Source organism: Urocampus carinirostris, chromosome 5, assembly GCF_059441175.1.
Source record: "Urocampus carinirostris isolate Australia breed hairy pipefish chromosome 5, RoL_Ucar_1.0, whole genome shotgun sequence".
Lineage (NCBI taxonomy): Eukaryota > Metazoa > Chordata > Actinopteri > Syngnathiformes > Syngnathidae > Urocampus > Urocampus carinirostris.
In genome coordinates this window covers 15,471,330-15,489,592 of record NC_142353.1, presented here as the reverse complement: position 1 = coordinate 15,489,592, position 18,263 = coordinate 15,471,330, and the positions used below count along the sequence as shown (strand labels likewise).

Genomic DNA, 18,263 nt, shown 5'->3' with positions numbered 1-18,263 from the left:
TTCTGAGGATCAGTCAGGTTTCTGGGCTGTCGCTGAAAAACACAGAGTTTGAACTCCCTTCCAAAGATTTTCGATTGGGTTCAGGTCTGGAGACTGGGTGGGCCATGCTAGAAGCTTGATATGCTTCTTACAGAGCCACTGCTTCCGATTGAGGGAAGGAAGTTGTTCCCCAAAAGTCTCACAATAAACGGCCCTAGTCAATCTATCTTTAATGCAGTGCACTTGTCCTGTCCCGTGTGCAGAAAAACGCCCTCCAAAGCATGATGCTACCACCCACATGCTTCACAATAAGGATGGTGATCTTCGGATTGTACTCATTCCCAACCTCACTCAGACCCTGTCGCCCCTCAAGTACATTGAGTTAAACCCCTGGTCAATAGACTTGAGAATTTCCAAAATCAGTGTACATCAACATGAAGTCCTCCAAAACTTCCAGAGACAGTGAGCTTCTTAACCTAGTTTTCACACATTTTAAAGCAGAGAAGCTCCACTCACATTAAACCTGAATAGAGGAAAGGCTCAATAGGAATTTATATGCCAGCCCAATGAAATGGTAGGCATCTGTGAGGAGGATATATTGTGAGAGGACCTGCTTTTCCTTCTTTTTCATTTCTTTTTTTCCCATCTTTTCTTTTTTCTCAAAGCTTTTTCTTTCTTTTTTTCAAGCATATTTTCACTTTCCCTTGTTTTTTCCTTCCTTTTTCTCATTTCCCTTGATTTCTTTTGAATCTTTGGCGTTTACTTTTATCTTCTTTTATTATTGCTTATTCTTTTTTTCTCTTTGATTTTTTTTCACCAGTTTTTTTATTTTGTTTCATTGTTGTCATGTCAGCAAAATGATCAAACATGTTTGATACCCGGCACCATTGGCACCATGCCGTTTACCTACAAAAAGTACTCCCGCACACCTTACACCAGAAACAAAATGACGCTCTCCAGTGTCATCGTGCGCGGCTTTAGTAATATACTTTATTGTATTTAATCACTTTTTAGAACAACACATCATATTTCACAGTATGAAGGCAGTGGGAAGTGAGTTTTTTCTCAATTCTGATATCTAATCCAAATTATGGTGTTTTATTATTAAATTGCATAAACTGTACACACAAGTTGTTTAAACAGAGATGGGAAGATATCAAAGACACATCACTTTAGTGGTTTCGAAATAACATTTGCATAAATAATTTACAATCTCAGTATACACACAACATAATTCAGTTCAGTTCGTTACCCAAAGTGTCAAATCCAGATGCAGAAAATAAAAACCCCGTCACCAATGGCTTCAGCAACTAGTGCCTCTAATTCACTGATTTGGAGTGGGTTGATTACAAAATTGATCCTTCAATTGTGGTTGAAGCCCAAGCGGTGTCAGGATTCCTAAGATCCTGGATCTGGATTAGCACCTCGGTTCAGTTCTTTTAAGTAGATTGTTAAATATTTATCTGGAGCACCCATTATAACTGTAGTTCTCAACTGGTGTGGGTGTGACACAAAAGTGGACCGCAAATTTGTTTTGAGTGGGTCGAGGGCCTTGGCATAGTAATGCTGAGAAAAAAGACCATCAAGGGTTAATGCCCTGCGAATCAGAGTTGACACCCGCCATTTCACACCAAAGCAAAAGACTGGTAACCTTTGTTAACAATGCTGATGAACACCCAACACAGAAACTGGAGATTATATGATATATGGATATTGTTATATCCGATTTAAAACGCAGCTGATGGAACATCAAAGGGCCTGTGTGTATCATTCGACCAACAGATGTGAAAACTATATTGTGTAGTGCAACTGAAAAAACAGTGTCACAAAGCACAAGGAAGAATGCAAACTACGGAGACTGAAAGTGACCAACCCTCACCATGTTTCTTGTCATACTTTTTGCCGAGCCTTTCGCGAGCCTTTTGGTTTTTCGAGTACTCATAGCAGCAAGATGGCCGACAACTGAGTCAGCTCCCTCTATATGACGCTCATGTTATGTCAAATGAATTCAAATTTCTCAACCTACGAGTATTTCGTAAAACGCATGTTTATTTGTATTACATGTATTTGCACTTATTATTTAAACGAATATATTTTTCGAAGAATTAAGTTTAACCACTGAGGTGCTAAAATATACACACTGTGCCTTTTAATATACCTGAAGTCATTTTGGTTTTGAAAAAAAATATGTGAACATATTTATCTCTGAATAAACTGATCTTTTCATTCAATACGTTTGAAAAGTGCATGATTATATTATTGATTTAGTCCGTAACTCATAGATTATGATGGTGGGACCTGAAGTCTGACCAGTCGAGATAAAATTTCAAATTTTGGGTGCTTCTTATACTAAAGTTTTACATTAGTATTTTAGGTGTGCATTATACTGAAGTTGTATGGTAATATATCACTGTGATTGTTCAGTCTGTAAATATTGTTTACCTGATTTGCTCAGCATTCAAGGCAACTAGAATCAAATGTAGACCGGGGCAATGAGAATGCTGTATCTAAAAGAATAGGCCAATTTGTTATTGACAAAGGAAAATCCATTTTTATCTCGTCATCAAGCTATTTTTACTCACGGTGCCACATTGTACAACTTGGTAACATGGGAATGAGTTCAGCCAAAACAAAATTGTACAACGTGTAGGGTTGCAACTAATAATAATTCTTATAATCAATGTATCAGTCGATTATTTCTCCAATAATCGATATTAAAAAACATTTTTAAAATGCTTCTCTTTATTCAAATATTGAAGTTTTGGATAGGTAGAAAAATAGTGCGCAAAAAATGGAAGGGAGAATAATAGAAATAAAAAAATACAAAGGTTTGTCCAATAGCTTAATGAACAAAAATACATACAAATGTATGCTATACACCTGCAAATATGCAAGATATATTTTTCATAAAAGCGGTCTTCGGGCGTCTTCTGATCGACCAAAGTGCTACACAAATTCGTCGATAGATCAAGAGGACATGCACAACGGAATGTGGTCTCGAGTAGCACTCCGCTGGATCAAAGTGGTACTACAAACATGTCCCCTCAACAAAATTCAATGCACTTTTGATTGCATTGAAGTCGAGTGGTGCATAAATCACACGACAACCAATCGATGATTGTTGCAAACGCTATTAATAATTGATTTTAATAGTTATCATTGATTCATTGTTGCAGACCTAACTGGTACTCTGAGTAAAAATAGTGGGTTGATGAGAGAATATCTAATGTCTTTTTGCAAGTTATCTAGATCATTGGTGGTCTAGTATTTACACAGTGAATTTGGCCTTATCATTATTAATGACATTGTTAATATTACTAATATAATTATTGGGCCGGGCCACGATAATATAGTAAGACCTAAACTACAGAAAATGTTGCCGACCACTGCATTAGAATACATTTGATTGAAATGTCCCGTAAATTTTTTAGTCACCAATTAATGATGTCTCGAACGTGACCCCACAACTTCGTGATCCATAGGTTGACCCCAAACTGGCTTAAATACTGAATTTCCGGCGTCAACATCTTCCGGCACAAGTTGACGTGATCCTTGTCAATGTTTTTCTTCAGGTTGTACCCCAAGATGGATTTCTGGCCCACCGGCTGCCAAGGTTGCATGGCGCTTTCCTGGATGCTGCCGGCCTCAACGGCACGCCCGCCCTCGATGCAGATGGCCGCCATTTCCTTGATCCTCCGTTTGAGCTCCGCCACGTTCTCCGCCATGCGCCGTCGCCCATAAGCGTCCACTTTCTTCCAGAAAGTACGGTTCATGTGCTGGTACAGTTTCCAGTCCAGTGCGTTCCATTCGCGAGCTTTGGCCCTTAGATCGGGGGTCAGTTTGGAAATGGTGGAGCCTTTGCGAGCATTGAGCTTGAAAAAGAGGAGGTCATCTAGGTCCCAGCATAGATCCTCTTTGAGAAGAATGAGTGACTCCTCGAAATGTTCTGCCAACATGATATGTTGAAATTGCTCTGTGATGGTTTTGATCCCCTGGTCAACCTGCGGGTCATCAAGATGGAGGGTGTTGTCCTGTCCAAAGTCAAAAAACAACAAATTCCTGAGGTAGAACGCATTAAAGCCCTCTGGGTCGAAGTATTCGTCTGGGTTACGGAGAAACTCCGCAAACTTGTCTTCTCCGGCGATCTTCCATGTGAACGGCACTAGCGGGCCGTAGTAGTGGAAGGAGGACTCGAAAAGCTCGGCGGGGTCTCGGAGGATGGTGACGTAGGCGGTATCAACTGGGAGGAGCTTGACCACTTCTGCGGCGTTGAAACGCATGTGGTTACAGATGATGTTAAAGCACATCCCGGGTTTGTAGTCCTTTACGTGGGAGCGCTGGAAAAAGGCGGGGTAAAAAAAGTCGTTCCGGCTGTCAGGGAAGGCAAATTTGAGGCGGTGCTTCTCTCCGAAGCGGAAAAGGATGTTGAGGAAGGTGCTGCTCGCAGCCTTGTGGGTCTTCATGAACATGATGTCCACTTTGGGGGTACAGGGCCCCCCTGTGCTTTGGTGAGAGCTGTTACCGATTTGTCTTTCTGGCAGTTGGGATGGGCGATGGGCACAGGAGTAAGGAACTGGGATTCTGTAGACAAACATAATTGAAGCTGGAGTAAACCGGATTACAAGAAGAGATATTCAATGCCACCTTTTTGGTGCTATCCCCAAGTCTTGATAATTATCATGTTCCAAATATATTGGTCAAAAATGGATTGATAAACTTCAGCAATCAATTTCATCTTGCTAGCATAAGTTATTTAAGTATAAAACAACAAATCTGTGTTTTTATTATTTTAAATTTGAACCAATGAAAGTAAACTGGTATAAACAAACAACATTTTTTACATCTTTTTAACAAACGCAATATTGGTGGGGCTGCCTGACACTTGGTTACTTCCCAGGCTAATATGTAGTTACTAAATAGTAGTGTACTAAATTTTAGTACAATCTGATTAACCGTAATACCTATGATTTTCGGCAGCTTATAACTAAATGAACTAATTTAGTGGGGTGGTTCTAAACCAAAAGGTTGGCAACCCAAAATGTTGAGCCATATTGTACAAAAAAACCCTCCACATGTTTGGTTTAACAAAACATTAAAAGCTTCAACAAATAAGTCCTACAATGAAGGCAACACTTACTAAACAGAGTATATATATACATATATTGGAAAACATTTGAGTCACGGTTAATCTCATAAAGAAACCATATAATTTTCCATTATCAAACAATTTTAAATAAAACATCAGGGAGCCACTAAGAATACCAAAGAGCCCCTTGTTGCTGACCCTCATTCTAAACAAATAAGGTAATAGAAATGGGTTGGAAGCAAAATATATTTTTTGGGTTTGTAGCTTGTTAGTTTATAATTATCTCATATATATATATATATATATATATATATATACACATCTTATATAATTTGAGGGTGGGATTAGTAAGGCTTTTAAATGATTGAAAAAGAAAGCAAATTAGCCAGGAATTGTTTTACTCAAGTACTGGTAAGACCCCAAATTCTTACGGGCTTTGGTGATTTAATACAAAGTTCCAATTTCATAGCAGTTTTGTCCAAAATAGTCAGACTGTTACCGTTATTTTTTGTCGGTGGTGAATACAACACCAACAAAAACATTTGAAAGGCTGCCAAAATACATGTTGTGAGTTCTGCAAAACACTAATAATGATGTATTCAACTTCTAGAGGTTTTATAAATATGCAAAAGAATCTTACAAATTTAAAACGATATAAACATATATATTCATAATGTGTCATGGATGAAATTCTTTTCTGTATCAGAACCCAAAATGTCTTTAAGTGATGCTTACAAGCCTAACAATTTGGCACAGAGATGTTATATACCAGTCAGCAACTGGAGAGAAAATGTATTTAAGAAATGATGGATTTTTCCTCTTTATCATTTTTCAGAAATTGTTTTAATTGACAGTGCTCGGGTGTGTTGCGGCATACTCAGGCATGCTCAAGGGAACTTGGGTCATCGAAAAGCAGTAAAGGAAGATAATACTGCTGGTCAGTAGGATACCCAGGACTAAACGCTTGCCGATGGACCTCCAGTACCTCCCGTGTTTCCCTGCCATGGTCCAAAGAATTTGAAGTGATCTGTAAAACAACTAACAGCAGACATTCGTGTCATTCACGGTTTACCAGGAATATTTTTCAAGAGGTGCTCATACAACTGCAGTTTTTTTAAAGATAAACCATGTTCCACGTTCTGTTGAGCCATTTGGCATAGATGAGGACAACTTGTGTCTGCCTGTTACATGGAATATACAGTATAGTTGTTTCACTCTAAAGGGTAATCTAGAGTCTTCAAATGATTAAAGCAGCATGATTTTTGAATGTAGGAGGAAACCGGAACTCAACTGCTTAATATCTGGGCAACAATGCCGCGTCTGCAAAATGTTTGTTAATATGTTACAATGGAGGTTGTTTGCAGTGTTGGTTATGTAAAACATCTTTTGTGATCGCATCATTGTTCCAGTCCATGGCAGCATGTGCCTGCTCTTTGTCCTTCATTAATACGGCCTGTTATCTAATAGTAGGCATAAAATGGGCTTTTATTAAATTAGAAAAGGCCGATTCCTTAAAACTTGGAATTTAATCATTACGAATGTCTTAACCATGACAAGATCTTATCAATGTTGATAAATGTCATATTTTATGGATCCATCTTCATAAAAATCATCATGAATGGGCAGTAGAGGAATGATGTCCTAAATACGCCTATCTGAGTGGTTACAAATACCATTGGCTAGTATACATTGACTCCCTGAAAGACGAAACCAGAGTGTAGTGTTTATAATGACTTGACTTCATTATTGTATCCAGTCCAGTTTAGGCTATCAAATACACTTAATGAGGACATGCAATGTGTTGGTTTAAATAACTGAATTTTGTGTATGTAATGCATTCTAAATTGTGTAATGTTGCTATATTGAATTTGTCATTGACTAAAGTGTTAAAAGATAATGTTCTTATAAATTTGTATCCATAGTAATTACACAATGAGTTCAAATATGGCCCGCAAGACGATGCTGAGAAGCACAAGAGAATAATTAGCTGCATGGTGTCAATGACTTGTAGTTGTACATATTTCCATTGAATGTTGCCAAACCTAAGCACCATTTGCTAAGCTTCCATCCACTGTAGCAGTATTTGCTGATTATCAATAAATAACCAGAGAACATTGAGGAAACTCATCTTGATGTAATGTGATTTGCAATATAAGTTCGGGGCGTGCTCGAAAAATACAAAATCAACGGGTGGGTTTGGAGGGGTGAAGCACATAGGTGTCTTCGCAGATGTTTAAAAGCTTTAGCTTCATTCTATAATAGATAAAAACATAAGAACAAAGTTCTCATATTCAGATAAATATTGTCATAAACATTTAAAAACAGACTTAAATCATAGTGTTTGTATGCTATTTTTTGTCCCTTTCCTAAAAAAAAACTTTAGTGGTAATGAATCCAATAGTTTTGCCTTGTTTATTTTTTACAAATGCAGTTAACACTTACGAGGAAATACCAACTGAAGGGGAAAAAAAATCCCTATCAATAACCGTTCAGTATTTAAACTCACATCCAGGATGACAGTTCAATTGTGAGCCTCAGAAAAGACCCCCTGGACTCTAAGGCACACTGTTAAAAATTTAGAAGTCTGCCCTGTTATGTGGCCCTCCGAGCAAAAAATATTTTACCACCCCTGAATAAGAGGAATCACTTGTTCAGGCAGGTGAGTTCTTACCTTCATACATTATAATGAAGCCTACTTGAAAGGTTGAGACGTCTGCCCATTACGGTTGTTGTATTCAATTTGACTAAAACCAGTCAATCGAGCTCCACGGAGCGATTCTTGCGTCTAATCTTGATTTGCGCGGGGACGAGAGGCGGCAAAGTTCCCTGCGTGTTGTACTCATCACATGTCTGCAGATAACAGATCACCCCTATCTCCAGTTTCACGATGCCGCTGCAGGCGCACCTGATGCCTGCAGGCCACCTCCCCCTACCTCTAAACTTTCGAATCCAGGAGCCGTTCTGCTGAATGAAGCACTGCAGGGAGTCATATGTCCCTGTGACATCAGGGTCACTGTCAGGGGACTGGCACTTATCAGCAAAAGAGAGAGTGACACACACAGAGGGGGAGGGAGGAGTGATGGAGCGAGGGAGGAGAGGCTTGTACAGTCCCGATTCTGTGCCTTCTTACAGAGGCCCATTGAGCGTGCACGCCGGCATCTGAGCTGCAAGCTGATAGGAGGGGGGAAAATCGGCATAATAAGAACGAATGCCACGAGACAAACAACAAAGACATGGATTATGCCACTCGATTGAGAATTTCTTCAGTCGGATTCCTTTGAAATGCTTTCTCTACACGTTATGTGGGGAAATGTAATGATGGATGACAGCTAGTATATTGTCACACTGAATGGGTGTTCACATCATGTCAACTAGAATAGAAATTATATAGAGAAAAGTACATTAGGGAATACTGAATATAAATGCTTGTGTAAAACAAACAACCCATTTTTAAACGCCACTGAAATGGGATGTATTTTGTAAAGATTTTTTTTATATCTTTTTTGTCACAGTGGAAAAACAATGTCTTTGTCCGCATAGACAGAATAAATACACCATTAGCTCAGGCTGATGTGCTAGCAAAGCGTTTTCAAATGGTTTTGTAAGTGTGAACAGAAAAAAAAAAGACAATTTATACAAAAAAAATGCTGACATTAGTATTTTTTACACATTTTATATAAAATGCATAATATATTTAAAAATCTAGAGCATTTTCAGGTCATACATGCCAATAGTATTGCCACAATTTGGCGTTTGATTCAAGCACTTGTGAGAATTTTGGAATTATGCACTGGTATCAGCCCAATACACCTGGTCTCAGTACTCGTTCAAACCGGAACAAAGCGACCCCCCAGGTCATTAGAAGCGTACTGTGTCCCATAAGAGCTGTTTCCAATTAACTATACTAATAAGTTCAGTGTCATTGCGTTTGAGACTGATCTTTTACGTTTTCCTGCTCATGCAAATATTAGCTTTAGAAAATAATCTTAACTCTCATAAGGGATAAAAAGAGCTCACGTGAATTCCCTTGGAAATATATTTGTAAAGCAAGGCCTTAAAATAAAAATGAATCTTACGCTTTTTATTTTATTCTTTTTTAGTAAATTTGAGGTTAAGCAACACCATATCATGTAAACAAATTTAACTTTATTCCTCATTGAAACATTACTTCCCAGTGACCCTATATAGAGCACGCCCTCTAAATGCTCTGCGCATTCCACCATCACGTGCAGATATGTTTTCGAAGAATCTTACTTCCTTTGAAGGAAAACTAGCTCTTTTCAGATTTGTCAACGGGACTTTGTTGATAGTGTTGTTAGACTTAAGGGCGGTAGGCATTTTTGAATGAGCTTGGTCACGCTTGTTTTAAAATCCACATTCATGCTCAATTATTTACAAATTTCCACTATTAGTCATTTTGACCAGGCTTAATTGTAATCGTTGAGATTATTTGCCCTTTCATTCTTGACGTAAAATGAATCACAACATAAAGAGTTCAACATTCTGACAATGTCAAAACTTGACAACGCTTCTTTTATTTGTTGGGCATTCTCCATTAAAACCCTTTAGTGCCAGGCTGAGACCCGGACTGAGAGGAAATAAGTGGAATGAAGATCCTGGTGAATAAGACATGTTACCAGCTTAATACAAATATTGACTGTAGGGAGCAGAACCAGTCCACCAGAACCACAACAGGTGCTTATCTAAAAGAGCACTGTGCCTGACCTAACTTTCAGATGTGGACAAAATGTTTTGTGCGTCCGTCATACAAAAGTGCTTTGTAAATAAAGAGTGGAGGAAAAAAAATGTCAAAAGAACTCGAATATTTAACTTTAATTGTTGCATGGTGATGAGAACATCTACATTGGGTTGCTAAAACAGTAGAAAATGTGGCGAGGACAGGTGCATATCAGCAAAAAATATTTTTACGCTAAAAAAAAAATGCTTTTCTGCAAAGAATCATACACCCTCATGCCATTGATTCAGAAAAACTTGAATTCCAAGTAAGCCCAGAGTGCTCACAAAAATACATAAACAGATGGACACTTTTGTACCACAATTCATTTTCGGGCCTTTTTCCTCTTGGTTTTTTCATCATCATCGTGTGCTTTCCTCTTGGCGGCGAGCTTGCTTGCCTGTAAAACAGGACAAAGAGCCCAATGAGCGAAAACCAAGTTCGGACAAAGTTGCCTAGATCACATGCCCAGCACATACTTTTCGGAGCAAGTTTGCTTAAGTGTTTAACATTCCCGCACGTCAACGGTATCAGGGTAGGTACTGTCAATACCTCATTCTATGCCACAAGTGTTAAGACTTATCTCTGCAAACACACTTATCACCAAGGAAACCCTTATAGAATAAATATGAAAAAGGTCAAACCTCTCGAACTTTTCTCTTCTTTCCAAACATGATCTTGTCATAAAGGTATTTGTCCTTTTTCTTCATCATCATGATGGCCAGTTTCTTCTCCTCAGCTTTCTCATGCTGCTCCCGCTTAGCTACATTGTCCACTTTCAACACACCCGGGGTCACTTTAACCTGAAATTAAAAATTCCAATTGATATTTGTTGCCGTTTGACACAATGTATTATAAACTATGAGGAAGATGGCTATTATGCCACAAACCCGTGGATGGGATCGTCGCTGCTCCATCTTCTTGAGATTTTGCTCTTCCACCTTTTCCTCCTCGTCCTCATCTTCCTCCTCCTCTTCACTGTCTTCAATGTCCTCATCCTCCTCGTTTTGCCGGGCTGTGAAAGAAAAATATACATCACAAAGGGCCTGAAAATCCACTTGTTTTCATTTTATAGAACACGCCTTCTTAGAGCATATTACCAAATTTTCCGTACTAGTCACACCTCCACTATATAGCCTGTTGTAGTATTTTTCATACATAAGGGACACTGCACTTTAAAAGGCGGTGTCCGTGACTTCAAAGTATTCCACTTATGACTTAACGCCATTTTCTGGCTAAAATCGTTATTGCAGCCTCGGTCAAGCTGCTTCTGTGGCACAGGCACATACGTGTTAATCTAAGACGCGTTCAGATAAACTTCTTTTTCCATCTTTTTTGAAGTATAGGTCGGCATTTGGAGTGTAATTGAAAACCGCAACCAGGCGCCTAACCTCTCAGTGTAATATGTAGAGGTACGTAAAAGAGCTTGCATGGTTGTACACAAAGGATTGTGATTTGGGTGTACCCAGGGATGAGTACTGATTAATCAATCATTGCTCAAAAATGAAAACATACAATACACAATAAAACCTCGTGTAGTCACGCACACCTATAAATACTGCATGCTTTTCCAATCTTATCCACTGTATTCTGGGTATACAAGACACACCAGGACATGAGGCGCACTTTAAAATTTCAGGCCAATATGGGGTTGTTAGGTGTGCTCTCGTCTGTAGTTTTAAACTGGGAAAATTATTAAACCCCCTAACCAGGCTTCTCTCCTCTTTGCAAGGCCATTATCTTCAGTTTCTCTGGAGGAACATAGTCTCCCTCCTTCTCCTCCACAAATGGAGACAAGTGTGGCGGAAGGGTGACTCCCATGAAGTAGTCCTCCACGGGAAGGACCATTTTGGCATTGACACAATCGTACACCCACTGCGGCTGGATGTAGAACCTGAAATAACAACAGAAAGAGTTATGTTGACAAACTAGCAAAATAGGCCTGACATCTCAGATTCACCTATTCAGACTTTACCTATTTATATACTGTTTGCTGACGCTGGGTCTGTCAACAATCTGATGAGTGATCGTCTCATCGGTCTCATCGTACGTGCTACCGATGCAAGCAGATTTGTTCCATGATACCTGACCACCAAAGCACCTATCAATTTGAATTTAAAAAAGAAAATACAAAGAAAGTTGTCAATGGACGTCTGTATTTGTGGTAACCGAGTTAGTGCTGTTGTTTTGTCTCACCTGATGACGAAAGCCAGAGACTCTCTAGGAACTTCTCTGTTCAGGAAAAACTTTAAGCCCTCAAACATCTTTTTGTGAGCTTCCTGTAGCCTTTGTTCTTTCTCGTTTTCTTCTACCTTGTTCATATCCTCCTATGGGCAGAATTTTTTAACTCAAAAGTTAACTTGTTGGCACAACGTTGACATTCATATGAAGAAACAGTACTATGAAATGTAGCCGCTATTAAATCTGATTGATAATTCAGGCAATCATGTCACATCATGTTTTTTTACAAGTTGAACCTCACCTATGGATGTTACACATCACATAGCAACGAAATACAGGACCATATTCCCCAGTTTCACACCTCTAAATGCTTTAGTAAAAATGACCCTTACACCTCTACCCGTAGGGACCAATTACTTCATCGACTCACCCTTGATTTCTTAGATTTTGATGGCAATAACAAACAAGGAGGTGGAGTTTAAGTTGAACTTTTGCTGTCCCAGCACAAGCAAATATATTTATGTACATCTATTTTTGGGGGATTGTTTTGTTTATATTTACATGCCAAGGTTAACATTCTCCAAAAACAAAGTTTTTTTTTTTAGATCTTCAGTGAAATGACAATCCCATCAAACTTAAAAAAATTGTATCGCGAAACAATTTCTGGGTGAAACGAATCCTCAAGCATTCCTATTCCTATTCCAAACAGGCCATAGTATCAACGCACAAAGTGTACCTTATGCATCTTGTTAGATAAAAATGATTGTCAGTACCATGCTTTGATATGCATTTTCATTTATGTATGAAACTTAAAAACCCAATGTGTAATATTTGACCACTAAATGGCACTGTGTGGCCCAGTACGAGCAAGGCCCAGTGAGTCACGGCAGAGTGTGATGCCGGAAGAACATGGCATTGATCCCAAACAGGATTACAGTGAGAAATATGAATTTCTCGACATGTGATTTTTTTGTAAAAAAAAAAAATAATAAATTAAAAAAAAATCACATTGGCATGTAGATAGTTCATGTATTTTTGCCTCGTTTTCATATTAAAACAAATTTTAGTTTTTTACCACTAGGAGGCAAAATATTACACACTGCCCCTTTAAAAAAAATAAAATGTACAAAAAACATGATTGAATGGAGACATGGTTCTATTTAAAAAAAAAAAGAAAAAAGACCAAGACAGGTTGTGCTCGTCTGTGTATGTTAGTGATGGCAAAATGAAGCCCCATACAGGATTCAAGCCCTCATTGAAATGCTACACACACACACACACAGGATTCATTACCTCAACCACACCAACATCAGACGAATGTATAACATGCATACGATCTAAATACAAAGTTTATTAAGAGTGTAACAGAGCAAAAGTGTATCATGAATTGTTCTCTTAAGGAAGAAAAAAAAAAAAATTATGTGCTTATCCGTTTTTATTCAAAAGTGATGTTTATTTTTTAATTTTCGGACCCACGCAGTGTCTTTTGTTGCACAAAATTTCACCGGGTACAGATGAAGGAGGGGTCCTAAATGTGACATAGCATGTTTGAAAAGAATTGGAAGAGCATTTTTCTGTCATACCCAGTACTCAAGGGGACTTTTAAATCTAGGGGCGTTTCTTTGCTGCTTCCATTTCGACCCACACTCAAAGCTAGCGAATCATTTCCTGAATCAGTCTAAGGTCCACCCGCTTTGCAGGCCTTCAAACGTCACAGGTCATGTCTTCCAACACACACCTCGACTCGCAGTTCATGAACTACTCATCATAAACACTTGCCACATTCTTCAGGGATTCAAACAGAAGAGAACATCACTATTGTATATACAACTGAACAAGTCAGGTGTAGTTGCAATCTTTTGCTTTTTTTTTTACCTGATCAGCAGGGAAATGGTCCAGTTGTGCTTCTTCATCCGCGCCCGAAACAGTCCGGGTCAGGCTGGCACTCAACGCAGAGAGTTTCTGTGTGAAAGAAAATCCACTATCAAATATAGTTTACAAACCCACCATGTAGGAATTCCAAGACCTGCTTTATAATATGGTTGACTATGACTTTACCTCCAAGTAACTTTCTGAATCCAAAGCATAGTCTTCCTCAGTTTCGCTTTTCAGTTCCTGTTCAGATCTATTGTCAAGCTAAAAAAAAAAAAAAAGAAAACAAAAAGGAAAAAAATAAATACAAAGATAAGGTGATATATATATATATATATAAATGAAAACACACACTTTTATAATTCTTCTCATTTACTCGATTTTATCGAGATTTGTTTAAACTTTTGAAAAAGGAATCCATTTATAACCATTTTTCATTAATGGCTAACTAGAACTTCACCAATGCTGTCAAAACATCCAAAACATTCTTTAAAGTTAATGTGTTCCCTTTTCAACATTTTTGGTAGGCGTTAGCCAGATTTTAGCCAATGTTTACATCAGGGGTCAGGAAACTTTTTGACCCAGAGCCATAAAAGCAAAAAATATTTTGACTTGAGAGACCCACACCATATCAACAAATATGCCTAACTCGCTTGCCAGACAAAAGCTAATTATTACGAACATTTTATTTCACTGTGAGACGTTTAATGATTTGAGATAATCTATGAAATAATAATATTGCGAGAGCCTGTTTCCCATATCCATTATCCACAGTTGGGTCGCGGGGGTGCTTGAGCCCATCTCAGCTATCTTAGGGCAATGGGAAGGGGACACCCTGAACTGGTTGCCAGCCAGTCGCAGGGCACACAGAGACAGACAACTCACTCATTCACACTTAGGGACAATCTAAACCAGCCAATTAAACTGACATGCATGTTTTTGGAATGTGGGAGAAAACCGGAGTGGCCGGAGGAAACCAATATGAACATAAATATACCACTTAAAATGGTCCTCCTCCCGCAGTTGAGGCTCTTTTGGACATTTTTGTCCCAAATAATAGTTTCAAAACAAACTGAGTGAAGTTCTTTTGTAAAAATGTCACAAAATACTTCAAACAAGGATACCAACGATTAACCTTCAGTGCAGGTAGCGCTGGGCGAGGAGGAGGAGATGCACGATCCCAGTGTATAGCTCAGCCCATTCATTCTGCTTACCCGGTCAAGCTGCTCTCGGTGCTTTGCTTTAGAGCTTCTCTGTGTTTTAATTTCGTTATGTGGCTTTACATCATTAACTATCCAAACAATGAACAGATTGTTTAAGAAGCCTTAATTTAAAGGATATGTTGGTGATTTACAGCCAAAAACAGTGTCTGGTGGTTTGACTCCTTGACTGTAGTTGAAATGGTGTCCTACTGAACCCATCCAGTGGTCAGTGTTGTCTTGGCTTCGCACGTGCGACTATCTGTACCATATGTAATATTAAATTAAGTAATTGCGCAAGTTCTACTTATTTCCAAGCCACATGCACTCATGAAGAGCCATAGGTTCCAGACTGCTGGTTTACATACTTCCAATACAGTTTTAATTTGTCAAAAGATACTTTGTGAGTGACGTTAAGACGATCAGCTGGCACAAAGTACAAGGAGTGCAATTTAATAGATCTCTTATCATTTGAACAATTATGAAAGTATGACTTGTTTTTTTGCATTGAACTGCGGCGACTAACCCACCATCATCATTGTCACTAGCAGTTGCTTCTTCTCGTTTTTGTCCGTACCCACTCTGATGTCCAGTAAAAGCTTGACGTGTCACCAAAATGTGTATTTTTATAAGAAAGGTAGCAAGACTTTTCAGTTAAGCAGCTATAAAAAGATATTTTCAACATTACCAGTCACTTTACTCAAATCACTAAAGCTACTACATGATCACGTAAAGAATTGTGTGCTCTGGATAAAAAGTTTACCACAATGGAAGGAAGACAGACTGTCCATTGCAGTTTGTGGCACACTGCTTGATGCGCCAAACTAAAAAGGCAATTGCCTTGATGGAAAAAAAGTACAACAAACTTGTGTTATTTAATTTTAGATGTCTCAACAGATTTACTTCATCTATTGCAAATTGTTGATAGTATTCTTAAAAATGTTTCCAGCATCCCCTACTACTATTGGTGGGCTGGCTGTTGAATTAATGCGAGTGATCGCAAGTGGTTGTGACAGCTTTTTTGAAAATGTATGCAATATGGTAATATTCCGGAAGGCTGCACAACCTGTGATAAGAATGAAAAACCTTCAGTAATATATAAAATGAGATTGTACAGTATATGTAGTTTAAAACCAACTATTTCACTGTTGATTGAAACAAATGACCTTGGCACAATGTTTTGCACCTTAAGTGATGTTAGCAACAGAAGCTTACTTTAATTGGAAATAATTTGTAGAAAAACTGCCACCTTAATGCCATTGTTAAAGATATACTTTAAACCTTGATAATATGGTTAGTGGCTACTGTAGTTTCTGTAAGTGTAGTGTGGTGGACTAACTTGTTTTTTTTGGATGGAAGGAAACCAGATTCATTAAATTAAAAAAAAAAAAAAGGAAAAAAAAAGGGCTACATGCGTATAATACCAAGATCAATAACAGGAGTATAGTGAAACCCTCAAAAGTAGACGAATGAAAATCCCTGATTGCAAAGTTTACGCGACTCTTTAAAAAGGTATAAATGATTTCAGACTTTTTGGATCAGCCTTTTGTCAGTTTGTAACTTAATCTGGATCCTTGAACCAATTCATACCTTAGGTGGATAAACAAGATTGAGGGAATGATACAGTCTGAAGTTGACGAAGCCCAAGAGAGTTGTGTAGAACTCTGTGAAAGTTGCCATTACTCTGTAGTCGACATCAGTAGGGTGCTAACAAAATGAAAACAAGTGGGGTTTGTTTGAATTAGTGCCTGTGGTAAATTATCAAACAGCAGTGTTACAATTGGTCTCCTGGATGTCAAATTATTATACAGGATGATGCCTTTTATTATAGTGCACTTACATCATGGGAGAATGGATGCGGCACCAGCCATGTAATTATCTGCCCCATCACCTCAACCTGGTAATATATTCCCTTGATGGAGATAAAAACCTGCAGAGGTTCAAACACACGAAACTCACAAGTCAACTTCTTTAGTTGAAATATATTGCTACCATATAAAATGGGAACCTTTCTGAGGGCACGGGAAGCTATCACAAAGTTCATCCACTCCACAGTGAGGCGACGACACAACTGTATGGTTTGCACGTGACATTTCCCGGTCCGGGCAAATGTGGAGAATAGGAAGCACAAACAAAGTGGATCTTCAATATCTCTAAGAGCATCAATAAATGTGGGGTATCTGAAAAATCAAAGAAAAAATGTTAGTAGAAATATTTAGTGTATTTTGTCTTACAATAACTAAAAGATCAAGCCACAAGGTTAAAACTTACCGTTCTTTGACAATGTGGTCCAATTTATATGCTGGCTTGTTGTCCTTTAACGTCTCCACTGCCGAACGGTTTGTTTTTGCATATGCTCTCTTCAGCTTGCGAACAAAAACCTTGGTAAAGAATAATAAAAGCTTAGCTAAAGCAAAAATATACATTTAAATGTACACGAAAACAGAAGACAGGACACCATCGTGTCCATACCACGTCAATAAACCATGGCGTTTTTACGATATCGAGCAGTACCTTGTATTCCCTGAATTTGCCAACGATTGGCTCATGCAGAAGAAAGCGAATGTCTTTTAGAAGGTAAAATGTCCTTGGGGCTGTGGAACCCTTATTGACTTTCTTCTTATGCTTGGGTTCGTGAGGGTATATGCCTTTCAGGATGCATAGTCGCCTGAAAATTCGAATTGTTGAAGGCAATAGATGTGTCAGGGCGTGAGAACAACAGTAGAAAGAACAAGACTGAAACCTGAATATACCTGAAATCTGGGAGGCTAAGTTGAAGTTTTTTACGCGCTCTGTTTCTGGTGATGTAGTTTGTGGCAGAGCCACTTTCATACTGAAAAATAGACACATGCGCTTTATATGATCATCACATTTCTTGTTGTTGACACAACAATTTTACACTCCTCTGATGCAGAAAACGGTACTTGGGTGTTTATTAGCACACGGGCTAGCAAGCCGGCTACCACGTTGATAACTCTTTCAAATACTTAACATTAGGGCTACAAAGCACTTACCTTCATTTTCCGTGTACCCCCCATTTTTACCAAGCTAGGATTTACACACTAAAAATGTAAAATCTTTTTTTGGGCCAAGATAGTTACAACACGGGTAACAAAACTAGAAACACCCGCACGTGTAATTAGACATGCGCTTAGGGGAGGGTTGAGGACCTCAGACTACCCGTTTATTTGCCTGTATAAAAATACCAACT

General features: G+C 38.5%; 2 protein-coding genes across 2 annotated transcripts; both read right to left on the bottom strand.

Moving 5' to 3' along the window:
• Nucleotides 1–2,588: 2,588 nt before the first annotated feature.
• gal3st1a (galactose-3-O-sulfotransferase 1a) lies at nucleotides 2,589–8,069 on the bottom strand. Its single transcript, XM_088335926.1, has 3 exons — nucleotides 7,737–8,069; nucleotides 5,943–6,103; nucleotides 2,589–4,560 (listed from the first exon to the last, which is right to left on the bottom strand). Exons 1-3 carry the CDS (start codon nucleotides 7,740–7,742, stop codon nucleotides 3,411–3,413), a joined length of 1,317 nt encoding a protein of 438 aa, XP_088192052.1. The 5' UTR covers nucleotides 7,743–8,069; the 3' UTR covers nucleotides 2,589–3,410.
• Nucleotides 8,070–9,885: 1,816 nt separating this feature from the next.
• Nucleotides 9,886–18,234, bottom strand: pes1 (pescadillo ribosomal biogenesis factor 1). The gene is made up of 15 exons (XM_088335923.1): nucleotides 18,067–18,234; nucleotides 17,806–17,885; nucleotides 17,567–17,720; nucleotides 17,324–17,433; nucleotides 17,061–17,232; nucleotides 16,893–16,982; nucleotides 16,643–16,759; nucleotides 14,040–14,117; nucleotides 13,857–13,943; nucleotides 11,997–12,127; nucleotides 11,776–11,901; nucleotides 11,510–11,694; nucleotides 10,691–10,815; nucleotides 10,445–10,603; nucleotides 9,886–10,200 (listed from the first exon to the last, which is right to left on the bottom strand). Exons 1-15 carry the CDS (start codon nucleotides 18,088–18,090, stop codon nucleotides 10,126–10,128), a joined length of 1,713 nt encoding a protein of 570 aa, XP_088192049.1. The 5' UTR covers nucleotides 18,091–18,234; the 3' UTR covers nucleotides 9,886–10,125.
• Nucleotides 18,235–18,263: the final 29 nt, after the last annotated feature.

Bases quoted from the DNA above. Each gene is read 5' to 3' on its own strand.
- gal3st1a (XM_088335926.1), bottom strand. The intron at 4,561-5,942 runs GTATGCCGCAAC...GTTTGTCTACAG, and splicing joins GTTCCCTTGAGCATGCCTGA to AATCCCAGTTCCTTACTCCT.
- pes1 (XM_088335923.1), bottom strand. From the start codon at position 18,090: ATGGGGGGTACACGGAAAATGAAG. The intron at 14,118-16,642 runs GTATGAATTGGT...TTTTTTTTTTAG, and splicing joins ATCTTGTTTATCCACCTAAG to CTTGACAATAGATCTGAACA. The intron at 12,128-13,856 runs GTAAAAAAAAAA...TTCTGCCCATAG, and splicing joins ACCATTTCCCTGCTGATCAG to GAGGATATGAACAAGGTAGA.